General features: G+C 60.6%; 6 protein-coding genes across 6 annotated transcripts; all 6 read right to left on the minus strand.

The window, feature by feature from the left end:
- Positions 1-186: 186 nt before the first annotated feature.
- LPMP_040580 (hypothetical protein) lies at positions 187-3,990 on the minus strand (the record flags this gene model as incomplete). The annotated part of the gene is made up of 1 exon (XM_010705402.1): positions 187-3,990. The coding sequence occupies one exon, from the start codon at positions 3,988-3,990 to the stop codon at positions 187-189; it is 3,804 nt and encodes a 1,267-aa protein (XP_010703704.1).
- A 2,729-nt stretch (positions 3,991-6,719) lies between these two features.
- LPMP_040590 (hypothetical protein) lies at positions 6,720-7,739 on the minus strand (the record flags this gene model as incomplete). Its single annotated transcript, XM_010705403.1, has 1 exon — positions 6,720-7,739. One exon carries the CDS (start codon positions 7,737-7,739, stop codon positions 6,720-6,722), a length of 1,020 nt encoding a protein of 339 aa, XP_010703705.1.
- Positions 7,740-8,476: 737 nt separating this feature from the next.
- LPMP_040600 (hypothetical protein) lies at positions 8,477-9,079 on the minus strand (the record flags this gene model as incomplete). The annotated part of the gene is made up of 1 exon (XM_010705404.1): positions 8,477-9,079. The coding sequence occupies one exon, from the start codon at positions 9,077-9,079 to the stop codon at positions 8,477-8,479; it is 603 nt and encodes a 200-aa protein (XP_010703706.1).
- A 485-nt stretch (positions 9,080-9,564) lies between these two features.
- On the minus strand, positions 9,565-10,563 carry LPMP_040610 (hypothetical protein; the record flags this gene model as incomplete). Its single annotated transcript, XM_010705405.1, has 1 exon — positions 9,565-10,563. The coding sequence occupies one exon, from the start codon at positions 10,561-10,563 to the stop codon at positions 9,565-9,567; it is 999 nt and encodes a 332-aa protein (XP_010703707.1).
- A 1,806-nt stretch (positions 10,564-12,369) lies between these two features.
- Positions 12,370-16,101, minus strand: LPMP_040620 (serine-threonine protein kinase-like protein; the record flags this gene model as incomplete). The annotated part of the gene is made up of 1 exon (XM_010705406.1): positions 12,370-16,101. The coding sequence occupies one exon, from the start codon at positions 16,099-16,101 to the stop codon at positions 12,370-12,372; it is 3,732 nt and encodes a 1,243-aa protein (XP_010703708.1).
- Positions 16,102-17,248: 1,147 nt separating this feature from the next.
- On the minus strand, positions 17,249-17,731 carry LPMP_040630 (hypothetical protein; the record flags this gene model as incomplete). The annotated part of the gene is made up of 1 exon (XM_010705407.1): positions 17,249-17,731. One exon carries the CDS (start codon positions 17,729-17,731, stop codon positions 17,249-17,251), a length of 483 nt encoding a protein of 160 aa, XP_010703709.1.

Consider the following 17,731-nt stretch of genomic DNA (forward strand, 5'->3'; position numbering starts at 1 on the left):
ACACCGAGAAGGCAAGTGTTTGAGCAACGCAGCGCCATTAACCTCTCCTCACACACACACACACAGATGCGGCAGAGATTTCAGCAACAGCTCAACCCATTCCCCACACCGCGCTACAGAGAGTGCGGCTGTGCCGTGTTCACACACCTTTCGCAGTTTTTCCCTCTCTGCGTGCTGCTGGTGCCGTTATTCTGTATCTCGCTGCTTCTTCAAGGCCACGAGGGAAGGCGGACGGCGCGCCGCACGTGGCGCATTCTTGTGTGCTCTGCTGCTCGCATTCTTGCGTGGAAGCGGGGGTGCAGTAATGATTGCAGATGATGCCACCCCAACACGAGTGGACTTTCCTTTCGCGGTTTTCTGAGCCTGAGCAGCTGGAGGGGCATCGACAGAGTTCACAGTAACCGTACGCAGCCGCGAAAGCGACGGGCCTGCAAGGGGGGTTGTCATGGTGGTGAATGGCGGAGCGGCGATGGGTGCCGCAGGATCCGCGGTGATGGTACGCGGAAGCGCGAATACATTCGCCGGTGAGGGGCTCGAAATCATCCTCGTGGTGGTTGTCACAACCACGTCCCCTCGCAGACGCTGACGTCCGCGAACGCGATCGTCAGCTCGGTGTCGGTGCTGGACTGGCTGACCGTCACCGCTGCAGTTACCCTTTTCTTTCGTTGTCTGGTTATACACTGGCACACACGACGGCGCCGGCGAGCGTCGAGCACGCGCTGCGTCGCTGCTGTCGTCATTGCCGCCGTGGTTCTCGCGCTGTCGCTTAACACCAGCGTGGCGAGGCGACGGCTGCTGTTGCTGTTGTTGGGGCAGTCGGTCTGTGCGCAGCACTGGCGCGTCATCTACCGCTGTTGCTGCGGCTACTGCCGCAAGTCTCTCGTCACTGCGACTGATGCTGAGGCACGCCCACTCTTCGCTTTTGCCCGAACGGTGTGATGAGGACGCAACTTCCCTCAGCTCTGTCGCGATGCCGCTGCCGTCAGTGCGCGACGCCACTGTTTCAACCCTAGTGGCTTCTGATCTCATCACCAACTTTTCGGAGTAGTTGTACGCTCTGGGTTCCTGTGGCTGAGGCGAGACGCTGTACGATGTCTCTGAGCCTCCGTACAGCTGTGCCCGTCTTGCGCCGTTCCCATCCTGGCTACCTTGGACGCTCCCGCCATCTTGAGAGAGCGGGACGTAGTGCCGAGGGCCGTCGCCTGGGCTGCACTGGTTTGTACTCGGGCTGCGACGCACATCGCTGCCGGCAAGCGTTGCGGTCCTCACTGCCTGCAGCGAGCGTAGCCGCTGCTGTTGCCGACGCAAAACACTATCGGCCTCGTCAGCCCACCGGAAGTCCATGCTGGAGACTGAGCGCCGTGCCGCCGTGACCTCGGGCAGAGAGAGCTGCTGATGACGTTGCTGTGGGTCTTCACTATGCTTTGGTGACCAGAATGATTCGTGGTTCACATGGGGTGGTGAAGGCGAGGTCGAGGAGGGGGAGACAAGGACAGCGTTTGCCGTACGCGCCGCTCTTTCTCCATCGTTGCTCCCCGCCTTCGCTCCGCTTGATGGCCCACACACCGCATGGCCTTCATCATGGACACCTTGCGGCTCTGCGCCGCCGTCGGGCCGCGCGAGAGAAGGCTGCTGGCGCGACACAGAAACCATGGACGCCGGCGTTCCCACACCCCTTTCCTCGCTCTCGTCATCGCCGCGAACACGCTCGTTCATCACTCTAACGGTGACAGATGCCACCAGGCCTCCATCACACCTGGCCCCGTTGTCTTCATCAGCTTCTGCAGAGCAAGGCTCATCCATAGGCAAATCCAGGGCTGTGGCGTCCCACGGCTCAGCGTCGTTTTCCTTCGCCGTAGCCGCCGCCGCCGCCTCTCTTTTGTTGTTTGCGTGAGTCTCCCGCCGTGGCGAATCGCGCATCACGGCAGCGTCTGCTGCGTGGCCCCCAGCGCGGAGCTCGTCTGTGGCACCCGCACCGCTGTCCGCCAAACTAGTCAGAGAGGGGGCTGAGGAGGCAGGCGGTGGCGACTGCGATTCAGGCACTGAAGTGAGGTCGGAGTACTCCATGTCACCCCCTTCACTCAGTTGACGAGGACAACAGCGCTGCAGCTGAAGCCGCATCTGCTGCCGGCGCGGTGGACTGAGGACGAGTCCGTCAAGGTCTGTGACCGGGCTTATCGAGGTCGACACCTTGGTGGCAATCCTGTGGCGCGTCGGCGAGTCGAGCTGGCGTCCATCCTCTTCATTTCTCTTGAGGCTACACAGCAGCGCTGACACGGGGAGAGCGGGCCTTGTGCCCACCAGCATCCCAATCCGCCCTGGCGATGGCGTCGGAAGCTTCGCATAGCTGCCCCCTACAGGACACGAGCGCCGCTGCTCAGGAGCTCCAGTTAATGGAGATGTGGTGAGGGACAGAAACCCTGCATCGTCGTCTTTCTCTTCGCCGCCTCCTGTGTGTTTCGTGCCCTCTTCGTTGTCACGCCTGCACCCTTCTGTGCACGGGTCCGTGTCGTGCGAGCTGCGGTGGTGGCACTGGTGGTGAAGTCGACTGGGTGTGGTAGTGGTGGTGGCAATTTCCCATGCGCCGGAGATCTCCGCTGACTCATCCTGTGGTGCGACTGTATGTGCTTGTTCATCATCAGCGGCGCCGCGGCCCTCCTCGTCACCGCCCCTGAATGCGGAATGCCCCAACGGAGGACTGCAGACTCCATCGCCACCAGGACCGTCGCGCCTGTCTTCCTCGTCCGCTCTCATGGCGTCCACGGGCGTGGATCGCGTGTGCATGTGCTGCGCCGGGGCGGCCGATGCCACTTCCACCAAACATGTGTCGTCACGGGGTTCGACCTCCTCGTTCCCGTCGCCGCAATCATTGCTGTCGTCCCGCTCAAGGCTCATGGGGGCCGCCGTGGCTTTCTTAATTCTGTCCTCCACCGCAGCGGCGTCGGATGCAGGCACCGGCGACGCGGATGGGAACGAGACGACCGATGTAGAGGAGGGTAACACCCAGTCAGGCGGCGAGGCGGCGGGCATGGCACATCCTCGGCAGGGCTGCAACAAAATAGCGCCGCCGCCTTCGCCATGGTCGACACCTCGGCTGCTGTCAGAGGGGCGCTGCACCGATGAGAGCAGAGAGGGCAGAGATGTCGGCGCTGAGACAGTGCCAGGGTGAGATAGGGGGGTGACAGCTCTCCGCGGTATGGAGACCTGTCCGCCACCCACGCCACTGGCCGATTGAGCGTTGGTACAGGTCTGTGCCACGTGCTGCTGTGCCGGCTCCGCAGCCTTCGTTGAGTTCGCTAGCGACTCTTGGTGATGCTGCTCCTTCAGCTGCGGCGGCACCTGGACTAGTGCAGCGGCGTCCGCCTTCCAACCTGGATGTACATCCAACGGCGAGTCGGAGAAGGCGCATGGCGCACGCAGCGCGGTCGGCACTGGCACCTGCTCCACCTCTGCGGAGGCGCCTTGCTCGGTGGGTTTGGCAGCGACGCTCGATGCGCCGTCGGGCATGCTCCCTTTCCGGGCCCGCTGCGGCTCTTCCTCCCTCTCATTTTGGCAGTTTTCATGGGGAGACTCTGCCATCGCCGATGCAGTCGACGGCACCATCGGCACTGATGGAGCGGAGACGTCGGACTGGGCGGCGATTTCTCCGAAGAGCAACCTGGCCCACTGCAGATCATCGGCACAATACTGGCGGCTACGATCCTCGTTGTTCTCGCCGTTGCCCTTCGCGGATAGGCGGAGGTACAAGAGGCGCTCTACGGTGAGGGGGACTCTAGCTGGAGTGTAGAGCTGCTCCCAGAGCGCGTACGTGCTCGCCTGTATCACGTGTTCTTCATCAGCGTGTGGTGCGCCGTAGCAGTGCATGTCGCTGGCATTGTGCTTGCCGTCCACGCGACCGCCGTCGTTTTTCACCTCGGCTTGCCCTGTCCGTGAAGGGGGCTTCGGTGAGGATACGGAAGAGAGCGGACAGAGACGCCGCTGCTGCTGCATCGGTGCGGGGAGGAGGGGGGAGGAAAGAGGGAGAGAGCGAGACTGCTGCTGCTGCTGCTGCTCTCTCTTTATCGGTGTCGCCCAGGAGAGGAAAGAGAATTTTGCGCTTCTTCAAGTGTGTTCGAGCTCAACTGAGGGCGCACAGACACATAATCGAGTGCACGACTAAGAGGGCGAACCAGCAAAGGTGAGGGTGGGAGCAAGGAAGGCAGAGCAGCATCAGCAGATAAACGGGGTGGGGAAGGGGGAAACAGCTGCAACACGATACGAAGGCCCTCGCATGCGTGATCAAAGCACCGTGTCGCCGTACGTGCGTGCGTCTAAGAGGTGGAGGTAAGCAAAGCGCGAAGGCAAAGGAAACCGTCTGCTGGAGTGAGGATGGAATGGAGGGGGGGGGAGGTAGAGGTGTGCTGAAGTGTCCAGTGAGTCTGTCCGTTGTGTGAACAACTGGTTTTCTAGAGAGTGGGAGGCGAGTAGGGGGAAGGGGGTCGAGATGTGGAAGGTGTGGAAGAGGCCGTTGCGACTGTATGGCTCTACACACATCTACAGGAGTATGCGCGCACGTGTGTGGGCGGGTGGGGAGTAGGAGAGAGGGGCGCGAGAGTCTTACGAATGTGCGACGAAACAATTCAGCTGCAAAGTAGCGCGAAAACCGGGAGATAAGTCGCGAAGGCGGGTGGCGGGCAGAGACGTCGAGTCGAAGGGAGGCACACCGGTGAGAGATGACAGAGTGGAGGGGGGTGACAGAGTGGAGCGGAGAAGAAGACGCAGCTGCAGCGGTCGCAGCGATGATGGCGCGCGCGCCTCTCAACAACATGAAGGGAGGAGGAAGTGTGTACAGTCACTGCCCGAAGGAGAACAACCACAACAGCAGGGGCCATCTCCCCGCTTTTGCGGAGTGCAGGCTAGCCAGGCGCTCAGCTAACAGTGGCTGCCGCTTGCTTCTGATTCTGCGTTGTTGTTGTTGTTGTCGTCGTCGTCGTCGTTGTGCGCGCTTGTGTATGCGCTTGCGTGCGGTATTAGGGTGGCCTTCTACTCGCAATCGTTGCAGTCGCGTTGCGGTGGTAGTGCCGCCTAGTGTTGTCATCGCTGCCAGAGGGTCGCTGGCCACGGGTGAAGAGCAAGCAAGCAACCCCACAAACATGTGAGAACACAACCGCGCCGTCGCCCATGAGAGTTAGCGCTCCGTTCACCGGCGGATACGTAACATGTCCAGCCAAACCTACACGCCAGAGGCTGATCCTGTCGTCTTCCGTTCGTGACCAATCACCTCGAGCAAAGAACAACAGGGTACCGCTATGTGTCATTGTGGTCAGCGCAGGAGACCTCAATGGGGTCTCGACCACCAAGGTAGCGAGCGCTGCACAGCTTGTGCCGCTGCTCTCAGTGCCCTGGACATTGAACCCACTGCAGGGGCTCTGTCTGGGCCTCTCCATTATGTCGACAAGGGCTGGCAAGCTGTAAGAGGTGATTTTCCCCTTGCGCGCCGGACAGTAGGTTCTATTCTCTCCTTCATGGAAGGCGAAGACACCTTCTCCAGCGTCAGCTCCGGCGACGCTGCGCAGTCAGGTAGAGGTACTGTGACGGCATCTGCAGCACCTGCGCTGTAGGAGGTAGTGATGATGAATGTCGTTGGCGTTGCTGCTCCGCTTGCGCAGCTTCAGCGAAACACTCACGTGACCGAGAAAAGGGTTTATGGTGTAGTTTACGCTTCTAGCGGTGGGCGGCGTGTTATCCATCTTGTGACGCGATGCCGCATGTTTGCTTCAGTTTACCTCGGTTTCCATGGGGCGTTTCCTTCGAAGAAAACGCCTGCAGCCATTCACATTGCCGCGGGTCGTGTAGAGGGGCTCCGATCGAAGTCCGTGGGGGTCGTTGCCCAAGGAGATGGCAAGCTGGCCTATTTCAGAGGGGCAGAGTTGGGTGAGCGCATCAGATTACCGGTGGTCGTCCTCCCAGTGAACGATAGACTGCAGAAAAACAGCTGCACACTGGGTTGAAGGCCATGCCCATGAAAGAGCCCGTTGTGGTGGTGACCGCTGCAGGGGGGGGGGCAAGGATACGCTGCAGGTCCACACACGCAGGTCCAGTGAAGTTGTAATGAGTAAACCGTGAGAGAGAGAGAGAGGAAGGGAGGGAGGGAGGGAGGGAGGAGATCTACGCGGTGGGGGCATGAAGATCATAGTTGTAACAGAGCTGTTCAACATAACGTCTTCTCGCGAGGAAGGAAACCCAACGAAGAAGGAGCGCTGCCATCTTTTGAGGCATGAGGCGCCCTTCCGCCAGCTTTCAGCCAAGAGAGCCAATCAAACTTTGCTGCTGAACTCGTCTTTCGGCCACAGGGCCTGAATTTGTGGCCATCGCAGGGCGGTTTCTCTCTTTGTATTCATTTTCCACCCCTCCGGGAGTTTGCTGGCGTCGACCAACACCAGCAAGTGCCCCACAATCCAAGAGACAGACACAGAGAGAGAGAGAGAAGCGTAGAAGAGTCGAAGTGGCATACATCGGGGTATAGGAAACCAAACAACGAAACGAGGCAACCATTGTCAACCGACGTGTCTGAGCTTAGCCTGCTCCTAGCCGTGCTGCGACGCAGCCTTTTCCCTTTCGGCACGTAGGTGGGGCCGATGGGATGGGAGAAGTCGCCAACAACAACAACGACAACGACAAGAAGAAGAGATCAGAGACAGTAGCAGAGGAATAAAGCACCAAAACACAGACCTCATCAGTCATATGTGTGGTAGGTGAGGCAGTGGACCTACTGGGCTGCCCGATGTCGAGGTCCGCTGGTTGCCGCTGAGTTGTGTCGTGCGTGCTTTCAAGAAGATGGTCTGCATAACGTACAATGGTGAGTCAGACGGAGCACCCCGAGGCAAATGAGTACCAGGGTTAGGGAGACTGGGCGTCGACACACTGGAAGCGGCAGCATGCTGGGAAGAAACGGTCGAGCTCTTCACAAGATTTTCACCTGGCGCATCGACCGTGGGTGCGAATGCACCTTGTTCACTTTTTTCCCCACTCTCCATACACGAAGCCTTTCCGTTGCTCAACCGTGCATTATTGATCTTGCGAGGTGCAGGGCGTGCTGAGCTTCGCCTACCCAGCACCTTCAGGCTGCCACCAAAGAAAGGACGTCCAACTTCATGCTCATGCCGGTTTATCCGCAGATGAGTGATGAGGCAACGCTGCGACAAGCACCAGAGCTCTACTTTTTCATTTACAAGACACTGCACTTTCAGGTTCCAGTCTGCTAGCCATTCCCGTACTGCCTCGCAGACCAACGCACACGGTGGCACACTCGTCTTGCTCTCGGTTGCAGCTACGCCTACCTGTGTGCTGCAGACTTGCGAGCTGACGGAGACACGCCCGGGAGCACAGAGAGCCGGCTCTGCAGAGGTGATGTGGCGCACGGAATTTCCCTCCTCAGCGCCTCTGAACAGAGCAACCCTTTTCCACATGTCCGCCACTTTCTCAGCTTCGGCAAGCTTTGACCGCAGCACTTGTGTATGTGTATCAAATATGCGCTCGATAGCGGTGTTCGCAAGTCGCTCATGATTGACGCGCAGCGACTGCATGCTCTCTGGGGTGGTCTTAACGTACGCCGGGCTCAGAAATGTAATTGCCTTTTCAAGAGCCTCATCTTTGTACACCAGGTATGTGAGTGCCTCGCCACTGTCCACAAATTTTGGGGTTGCAGTCGCTCTAAGGTCTCGCAGCAGCGCTATCGCTTGTTCTCTTTCATCGCTCATTTCTCTGTGCTGCTACGTATTAGAGGCGGAGAGGTGCCAATAGCTGACCAGCCAACGTGTGTTTCCGCAGCAACAACAAGAACAACGAATGGAGCCTAAATGATGATCGGGCGAGAAAGCGTTGGGGTGAGTAGAAGGGGGAAAAGCGAACAATGATGGCAGAGTCACTACATGAAGTTGAGCGTTATTTACGCAGAAAAGGGATCGCGACGTCCCTGCAAAGAATTGACGCGCTCCTCAGAGGCACGCTGGCTTTCTCCGCCAAGGCTTTATTGTAGGAGAACGCGGCGCGCCGGCCCGGGGCTTCGATGAGGCCCAGAATACGTTGACGGAAGCTTTGCTGGGTGTGGCCCCCCCCCTCCCCCGATCACCGCTCACGGAGGCTTCACGCCTTCCTTAAAGATAACACGAGAGCTCATTTGAGAACACTAAGCCGAGGAGCTAACTAGCTACAACCGAAAAGGAAATCAGGCGAGGACGAACTGTGCTCCACTCGAGGCTCCGGAAAAGACAGAAACAAAGGAGGCACAACGTGCGGACGTCGTGACTTCGAAGTGCGCCCCCCTCCCTCTCCCTCCGTCTTCTGCTTGACTTTGCCCCACAACAGCGAGCAAAGAGAGGGAGAGGGAGGAGTCACATTGGCTATTCGCTTAAATGCTACGATTTCCCACCTAGAAAAGGAAGAGACAAGAGAAGTGAGTGCGTGAGTCTTTGTTTTGATATGACTGTAGTGCCGATTACTTGAACTCCGCGTACTGCGGGGCCTGACCGTAGCGGTACCACCAGACGATGAGGGTCACAACAAACGCTATGAGTGTCGTGAAGAAGGAGGAGTACCAGATGAGGGACATAAATTCCTCATCTGTGCCAGGGCGCGAGTTCTGGTTCGCCGCATTCTCCGTCGCACCGACCAGGTTCGTCGACTCGCACACAAACAACACACGGGTCCACAGTTCCTGCATGTGCTTCTTATAGTCGTTGCTCATCTTCTTGCTGGTCATATAGCTGGTCAGCCGCTTCACCTCGTACTCGTCCTTCGGGATGATGCTGCCCATGTGGTCCAGTTCTACGGTGTTCGTGATGGTTGCAGCATAGCAGCCCTTCTTGAACGTCATCTTGTCTTTCATGTAGCGCTTGACGATCTCGTTGAAGCGGATTTCGGCAGCAGTGCGAACCTTGGTGCGGAACACGTGACGGCGGAGCGGGTAGTACACCTTCCCGACCTCCTTGTACACGAACTTCTTCGCCAGTGGGCTTGTGTAGTTACACATTGGGTTTGACTGACCCCCGAAGGTGGCCATGGCCCCCCCGAGGGTCATATTACCAAAATTCATCGTCATTTTGGCGAAGGAAGCGCAGCTTTGGTATTCTGGTTGGCGTTACGTGTTTTCGCTGAGCTTATCACGGTGTGTGTGTGTGGGGGTGGGTGGGGGTGGGGCGACAGAGGTAGAAGAGGAGAAATGAGCAGCTGACAAGAGGTTATATGGAGCACACCAGAGATGCAGCGACCAGGGCGGTTTCCTGTGGTGCTGACGGGAGCGTTAGGGCGAAGCAGAGATGGTCGGCATCTTTTCGGTTCACAGTCAACCGCTTTTTGGCGAGGTAACGCGACGCCACTTGCTGGATGCCGTCGCCTTGTGTGTTCCCCCTGGGCTCAACACCGTGCGTCGTGTGTGGTGGCGCGTTTGAGTGGATCGCGGTCGTTGTTGGCCCAGCGCCAATTCCAGACGATCACTGCCAAGGCGAGCGGGGGGGGGGAAGGGCAGAGAAATGGCGGGGGCGCTAATGCAAATATGCGCGCACACACTCCTTCCGAGACAGCGGCTTAGGGCTTGAGGTCTTTGAATAGCGCCCTCTGCAGGAGGTGGCCTGTGAGAATGATACTGACCGCTACGAGAAAGAGGTCGTCCGCGTACGTCGCGGCGGTGTACACGACGGCGGTGAAGGCGTGAACGGCACTGGCGTACGCGGCTGCGAAGGCTGACGAGGGCACGCGGGGTTGAGCAGTCTGCTGTGGCGGCTGCTGTGCGACGCCAGTGACCTCAGTCAGACTTGCCGGCAAGAGTATGTAGGTGAACATGGTGACGTGGAGAACGACGATGCGGAGTCCGATAACGATGGGCAGCAGACGCGCGTGCGTCATGACGCGCAGCCGCAGTACACAGCGGTCCAGCAGCGACAGCTTCGTCGTGCCGCAGAAGCCGCCGTTGTATTTCCGCAAGAGCAACACATCATCGACAGAGGGCTTCGAGTCGGCAACGGGTACGGGGCACAGGAGTTCTGCGGGCTGGCGGCACAACGGGCACCGAAGTCGCCGGTACATCCCAGAGCACTGCCATATCCGCACGAGACAGTGGGCGCAGAACTTCTGATGACCGCACGGCAGCAGTTCCACGGGGTGGTCAACGACAGTTGAGAAGCAGATGATGCAGTGCATATTATCTCTAGCTTCGGTTGCTGCTGTGGCTGCAGCAGGCGTAGTATCCTCGGCTGCTTCCTGCGACTGAGCTTGACGCTTTGGCCGCAGGGCGGCCGCCACGGCTTGCACCTCGGCGTAACTCGGCAGTGTTCCCCAGTGGGTCGCGCGGTGCCGCATCTGTTGTGCCTCGAGGCACATGACACCGAACCGCGCCACCCACAAAATGAGCATCACCAACGCTAACACCGGCACTGCCACGCACAGAAAGTTCATCGCGATGGAGCCGCCGCTTGACACGCTTGCGAAAAAGTTGCAGCCGACCGGAAGCGTGGCGGTCGCTGCGTGAGACGTGTTGACGTACCTCGCCTGTGCAAACGTCAGCTCCGGCCGCCGCCGGGGCTCCATCTTGCCCGCCCGCCCGTGTGGCTCTCTCTCTCCCTCTCTGTGGTGTGCTTATGCCTGCTCCCACGTGTGAGTCCACGTAGAGAAGCGAGAGAAGAACCGGGAGCGGCCGAAGCGCAGCGAGAAAAGTGAGTTCAGCTAGAGGGGCACTCGCAGAGACTCACAGCGAGCCTCTTCTCTCTCGCTCGCCAGTGAGGGAGTGAGGGAGAGTCCAGAATGAGCAAGAGGAAGCCGTCGTTGTGTCCGATGTCCACGTCGCCGCCGCCACTGCGGGGGTGCGTGTGCCTGTAGGTATTGATGTATTCACGCTAGCAACTCTCGTTCTCCTGGTTCGTGCGGCTGGGACAGCCTGCCCGGTCACCGCAGCATGCGACAATTGGGGGGGGGTTTGTACGTAGACTTGCAGGCTTCACACTACGAGCACACCGCCATACCCCAAGCGGGGAGGAGGAGGAGGAGGAGGGGGGGGGGGAAGACGCGCCGCTCAGCCCGCAGAGACGCAGACGAACGGCGCAGGAAGAGTGACGGCGACACAGACGCAGACGAGGCAAAGGAGAAGAGGAGGAGCGCGTGGGGCGGGTGCGTGGCCGGCGCAGAGCAGAAAAATATGAAGGTGTGCTGGCGAGGCCCACACACAACACACAACACAACACAGAGAAAGGCAGGCACCGAGGGGTGCGTGGGCAGCAGTGCAGGAGGAGGGGAGAGGGCGCAGTATTCGTGAAGCACAGGCGCGAGTGAACCACAAGAGAAACCAAGCGAGGAGGAATGCACGCACGCGCACATACCCACGGAGCAGAGGTGACGATGACTCTGGCGGCGAACCAAAGATGGGATGGATGCGACGCAAAGTGAGTGGTGGCGATGGTGTTGGTGGTGGCGCGGAGGGGGAGGGGTGAAGGGGGCTGAGAGAGAAACACGCAGAGGAGAAGAATGTTTATACAGGGCCAACGTGGGCTGAGAAAAGGAGAGGGAAACAGAGCGCGGCGCCTTCGCGGATGGGGTGAAAGCTGCGACGACGATGGCAGATATGCGTGCTGTCTCGGAGCGGGAAGGGGTGGTGTGTGTGTATATGGCCGAGGCTGTAATCCGATGGCGGCAGAATTCCAGTCCACTACAGCGAAGAAGCCAGCAAACAACACCAACGACAGAGCGCAGCTGAGTTTCAAACTGGCAGGAGAGAAGAATCCATGCGCATCTGTGCGTGTGGGAGAGTCCGGTGGCAGAGAAGTCTCGGCGCAACAACGGCAACTGTGGGGAGCGGTGGCACACGCGTGCAGCGGTGTTGATGCCCAGTCGTAGAAGCGAGTGGAGAAGAGAGACGGGGATGAACCGCAAAGAGGCGCAGGGAGGGGGGAGTACTGAAGGATAAAAAGAGGTCCGGTGCAGTGGGGGGGGGAGGCAGTGGTGTAGTGCGGTCATGTCGGCTGGGCCCTCGGCGAGGGTGCGTCCGGACGGAAAGGCCCACTCGCACAAAAGTGCGCAAGCGCCCAGGTGCGGGAGAGGGCGCTGCGGCGTCCTCCTGGTGAGCAGCGGCGCCGTGCCTCAGGCCCCATACTGTTTTGCTCCTCGCTTCCTCCGCAGTTTCTTATTTGGGTGACGTTGTAGCGCAGCGTCCGGCACTGGCGCACGACCCCAGCACGGCTGACCCCTTCCCATCCTTCCACTCAAGCCTCAGCGAGGGGACAGTACAGCCGTGCGTTCCGAACATGCCATCAAGAGAATCCGCTCCGCGTGTAGAACGGCCCACTCAGAGATCAACGAAGCCAGCGGATGGTGACGGATTCGCCATATCCATCGCTTCACGTATTACACGCACTCGCGCAACCACGGATGCTGCAGCGCTTCGTAAGCCGTCAGCCGCCGCGACGGGTACTTCTCCAGAAGCCCGCGTAGAAAGGAGGAGCCGAGCGCCGAGACGGGTGGTAGCGACACTTCCGTGATGTGCCCATCAGTCGACACCACATGACCGACGGACGCGTTTGCCGCCTCCACACCAGTTGCGGCGGCGTCTGCAGAGACGTACAGAAGGCGGTCAAGGTCCACCTCCAGCCCGCCCGACGCGCACATGTCGGCGTAAGTGGTGAGTGACGCGCAGAGCTGCTCCACGGTGACGTCAAAGAATGTGTCTGCCGACGCGGCGCTGCTTCTGCCAGCGCTGCTCTCCGCATGGGCGTCCGTCTGCTCCGCACGATAAAGATACGCCGCCACCGCCTCGGCGTGTCGATGCCACTGCTGTGCCTTGGCCGAGGCGGTGGAAGGCGCCGCTGACGTCTCGGCGCGCTCTTGCAGCACGACGCGCACCGACTCTATCACTGACAGCGGAGGTAGGCACGCGACAGCAACAGGGGGGCGGGCAGCCGAACTGGACAGCCGTCGCAATGGCATCGACGCAGCACTGCCTGGGGAACCGGCATCGTCTTGCGGCACTGCTGGACGGCGACGGCGTCGCTCGAAGCACAGGGGGGCGTCATAGTCCACCACAGGTGGCCCGTCTGGCCGCCGCGGGTGTTTTTTCGATGGAAACGGCGCCCTCCCCGTCAGCAGCGCGTACGCGATGACGCCGACGGAGTACATGTCGACTGCTGCACTGTACCCTACCTTGTCCGGACGCAGGGCTGGGTTGGTGACCTCAGGGGCTGCATAGATAGGGGTGCCGCAGCTCGTCGTGGCGTCGTTGCGGGAGTAGATGAGCTTCACCCGCTCAGGCACCGCCTCCGTGGTGGCGACTGTCACTGCAGCAGACCGGCCTTCCGCGTCCGGTGGCGTCTGCGAGGTTGTCCCGGTGAAGCCGTGCGGTGTCCCTGTGGGCTCGAACAGCTGTGTCTGCAGGTGGTCGAGCACACGCGAGAGACCGAAATCCATGACCTTGACGACCGGCCACAAGTGCCGTGGTATGTGCACTGTGTGCAGCACCGACAGCGGATTCGTGAATTCCACCGCCTCGCTGTTCTCTTTGCAAGCGTGGGGAGCGCATGTGGGCGACGTGGACGCGTCGCTTGCATGGCGTTGGTGGGCGTAGGCGCGGAGTTGATGGATCAACATCTGCAGCTGCAGCGCGTTGAGCGCGTAGCGGTCGCAGGGGCGGTGCAGCATGAGATTCTCGAGCTTCAAGTCACGGTGGATGATGCCCATCGTGTGAAGGTACAGCACCGCCTCAATGACTTGAGCGATAATGGTCTTCACCATAAACTCCGGCAGCGGGCCGCCGACTGAGACGAGGTCGTCGTCGTGGTCGAAGTCGCCGCACGTGGCCGAGTCGCTCATACGGGCACCTGCTTGTTCCCTGCGTTCACGTCGTTTGTAGGTCTGTAGCAGGTCCCATACCTCCCCTCCAGTCGCCTGTTCCATCACCAACGCCAGGTGGTCTGGCTGATCAAACGCCTCGTACAGCGCGGTGACGTTGAGGTGACGCACAGCGAGGAGAACGTTAATTTCGCATTGCTGACGGCGGCGGTGCTGCAGCTCTCTTTCATATGTGCGGCGGAGCGCCACGGGGAGGCAGCGGATCAGCTCGCGACGACGCTGCTCACGATCGTGCTGCTGCGGCGATGGTTGTGCATCTCCGCGATCATCTGAGGCGCCGTCGTTTCGTGACGTGTGCTTCGACTTCCGCCATGCGCTGAGCGAGGAAAACGGCGTCAGGGGGGCGGGCATGCTGTCGGCGAGCTGAAGACTGGCGAGTGCACCTGCGGTCCACTCCTCCCGCCTCTGCGCAGCCAGATCGTCGGGCTGCGTCTCCAAGAGCAATAGCTGCTCAATCACAGCGGCCTCTGCGGACGATATCGTCCCCACCACTGTGCCCGCAGAACCAGTCGTGGCGATTGCGGTGCTCTGTACGCACGATACCGGCGCTCCACTTGCACTGCCTTCGCCTTCCTTGGTACGCTGCGGCTGCGGCTGTCGCAGCTGCTGAAGGGCTTCCACCAACATGCGCCGCTTGCGGATGATCTTGACAGCGAACACTTGTGATACCGGGTCCGTCGTGGTTGCTTCCGCCTTCCATGTTGCCGTCAAGGCTGCCGACGCGGACGCGCGCAGCACCGTGGCTGGCGCCTGTTGTTCTTTGCCTCGTATGTAGGCGTCTCGTAGCCGAGCCACCTCTGCCGGGTTCGCCGGCCACTCACTCACGCTGGCGCTGCTGAAGATGTACTCCCAACTCGGGGACCCGCCAGCCGCGATACCACCCCCAGTGGGAAGGAGGGACGCCGACTGCGATGAGGCGGACGCGCTGGTGCGTAAGGTGGCACGGTACACGGCGCCGAATGTTCCCTGGCCCAGTGGATGTGTCCGATCAAGGGAGTAATACTCATCAACGCTGTGGTTGTACATGCGCCGCACCTGCGCCTCGACGTTCCACTGCGCTCTGCAAAGCAGCGCACGCCGTCGTGCGGCCATCTGCAGAGCTTGATGTTGCTGCGGTTCCTTCCTCGCAGCCCTCGCCGTCATGGCAGTGCCTTCATCCGCGCCTTGTGTCGTCGCCACCTCCGGTGGCTGCTGCTGCTGCTGCTGCTCTTTCACCCAACGCACCCACGCGTCCGCGCTGAGGAAGACAAAAGACAAGTTGTAGCCCGCCGTGCGTTGCGGGCCGGCGTTGATGAGCTCCACCGTGTCACCGTCGCACAGACGGGCGGAGCAGCCTTTGCCCACCATCCGACCATTGACAAGGCACCCATTCGTGCTGTAGTCAGAGAGCAGAACATGAGCGTTGACGGACGGTTGCTGCTGCTTCTCGGCGGCGGCGCTGCGGGCGGTTGCACCGCCCCGCGGGTGCGGCGAAGTCGGCGCCTCTGTTGCCGATAGAGGACTGCGGTGAAGACGAGCAACGCCCCTGTCCACGGCAATGGTTGCCTCGTCCGTGGCCCTCAGTGCCTCCTCGTCTTCTGCCGCTACTGCGGCGGCCACCGCAGTAGCGGCACCGCGACGACGATCGCTTCCTGGGTGGTAGGTAATGGTGCAATGCACGCTGCTGACACAGGGGTTTGTGATGAAGCCTATGTCGTTGCTGGCAAGGCGACCGAGGCTGACAGTGCAGTTGTTGCTCCGAGTGCCGCACAGAGGCAAGAGGAGGCGGCGTGGTAGGGGGTGCGACTTGTCTCCTCCGTGCTGCAGCAGGGCTGTCGCACTCATCTCAGAAGGTTCTGGGGAGGATGGTGCGCAGGGGTACTTGTTCTCGCTGTTGGGGCATACTGGAAAGTAGAGCTTTCGCATCGCCGGTGGAACACGCCGCCACAACCAGTCCTCTCCCCAGTCGCGCAGGGACGATGAGTTCATCGACTCCCTCGCTGACCCCTTTCCCGGCGCGTCTGCCTCTGCCGCAGAGCAGCGGCAACGCTGCGCGTATGTCAGAAGCCCATTTTCCCTCGACGGCGGGTTCTGCGAAACGAGGACACCCCAGACCTGCACCCCCTCCGAGTCGTCACGTCCTGAGCGACCTCGACACCACCCCACTCCTTCGTGGCGCGGCCTTTTGGGTGCCGCTTGCGAGTTACGGCTGCTGCATCTGCTGGTGTGATTGCCCGCCGAAGCTGGTGCGTACATCGAGAACTGCTCGCATAGAGAGAGAGAGGCTGCAAGAGTGTTAATGAGTGTGGGTAGCAGGGACGCGTGTCCAGGGGGGAGGGGGCAGGGGGTGCACGACTTCGTATGTGGCTGTGCGACTTTGCGCGTGCGCTTTATGTATGCGATGTGTGGCCTCTTTCCTCTGTGAGAGGGCGGGCGGGGGTGGGTGGGTGTGGGGGAGTGGAGTGGGCCGGAGACAAGACGAGTGATGAGGCGCCAGGAGGCAGACACGACGTCTGTGCGGTAATGGAGGGAAACAAGAGGCGTGATCGTGGAGAGGTGGCCTCTTGTATGCCCTATATATGCTCGGAAGCACGTGTCTGCCAAACGGATGGCCAAGCAGCACTGCACCCCCCAAAAAAAACAGTGGAAAGCGCCGGAGGTGACGATGGCGATCATGTCTGTTGTGTGCCTGCGTCTATTGTCTGAAGAGATTACACACACACACACACACGCAGACACACACCGTTGCTGGGGTTGTTTATCTTTCGTGTAGAACCTAAACAGAGACGTGTGCGTGTTGTTGCTCCCCTTTCCCTACTACCCTCACGCCGGCGTCAGGCCAAGCGAGGGACTGCGGCAGGAAGGAGAAAAAGCCGAGCAAAGAAGCCCAGACACGCACACGCCCACGCGTAGAAACAAGAGCGCAGGTTTACATACACGCGCAAGTGAGAGAGCGAGCGAAAAGGCACAGAACAGACGAGCATCCGCATCTTTCTCTTCATTGTCTTCTCCGTGTCCGCTCGTGCTTAGCTTGATGAGGTGTGTGTGTGTGTGTGTCGGGGGGGGGGGGGTGGGACGGCGAATGGCGAGGGGCGGTGCGCGCCGTTGAGCTGTGCGTGTGCGTGCATCCAAGTCACGTGTGTGGTCCGCATGTTGTCCCCCTTCTCCCCTCTCTAGTCCCGCTGTCCTTTTCCGTTGTTTCATGCGCCACTTCTCTCGGCGATGCGTGCGGCTGGGTCGTTCACGCAGGGAGAGGGAGAGGGGAAAACTCGCCTCGCTTCTTGTACTTTCAAACTTGGTCTACAGGAGGAAAATAAATATACCCATGCGCGCACAGTCCCGTGCACGCATGCCCCCCCTTTGCCCTCGTCGGGATTACTAGCACTGGCCCACTGACAGGGGACTACGCCTGGGGCGGCGGCATCGGGTGTTCGCTCTGGCACTGCGTGAAGTAGTCCCACGCCCACTTGCAGCCGTCGGCGGACTCGGGGTTCGCCTCAAGGCACTTGGAGTAGCCCAGAAGTTGCGGCGTGCAGGCGTACCCCTCCTGCTGCGCAGCCTGCGCCAGCTGCTGCGCCTCTGCAGGCTGCGTCGGAGCCTGGTTGTTGTGGCCGTAGAGGTAGTTGCTGATGCCGTGGCCCAGCACGCTGCCACCGGCGACGGCCGCCATCGTGCCGAGGATGCCACTGCCACCACCGCCGGCCATCGGACGTTGCACATAAATGTTCGTAACGCCGTTCGGCTGCTGCGGGTGTGCCTGCGCCTGCGGGTGGGGTGTCGACTGGTGGAGCGGCGCCGCCGCCTTCGGTGGCGGGTGCGGTGCGGCGGCGGAGGCGTGGCGGCTGCTGCCACCGCTGGTACGAGGAGCTGCACGGGAGCGAGCCAT

Source organism: Leishmania panamensis (assembly GCF_000755165.1).
Source record: "Leishmania panamensis strain MHOM/PA/94/PSC-1 chromosome 4 sequence".
NCBI classification, from domain to species: Eukaryota; Euglenozoa; class Kinetoplastea; order Trypanosomatida; family Trypanosomatidae; genus Leishmania; species Leishmania panamensis.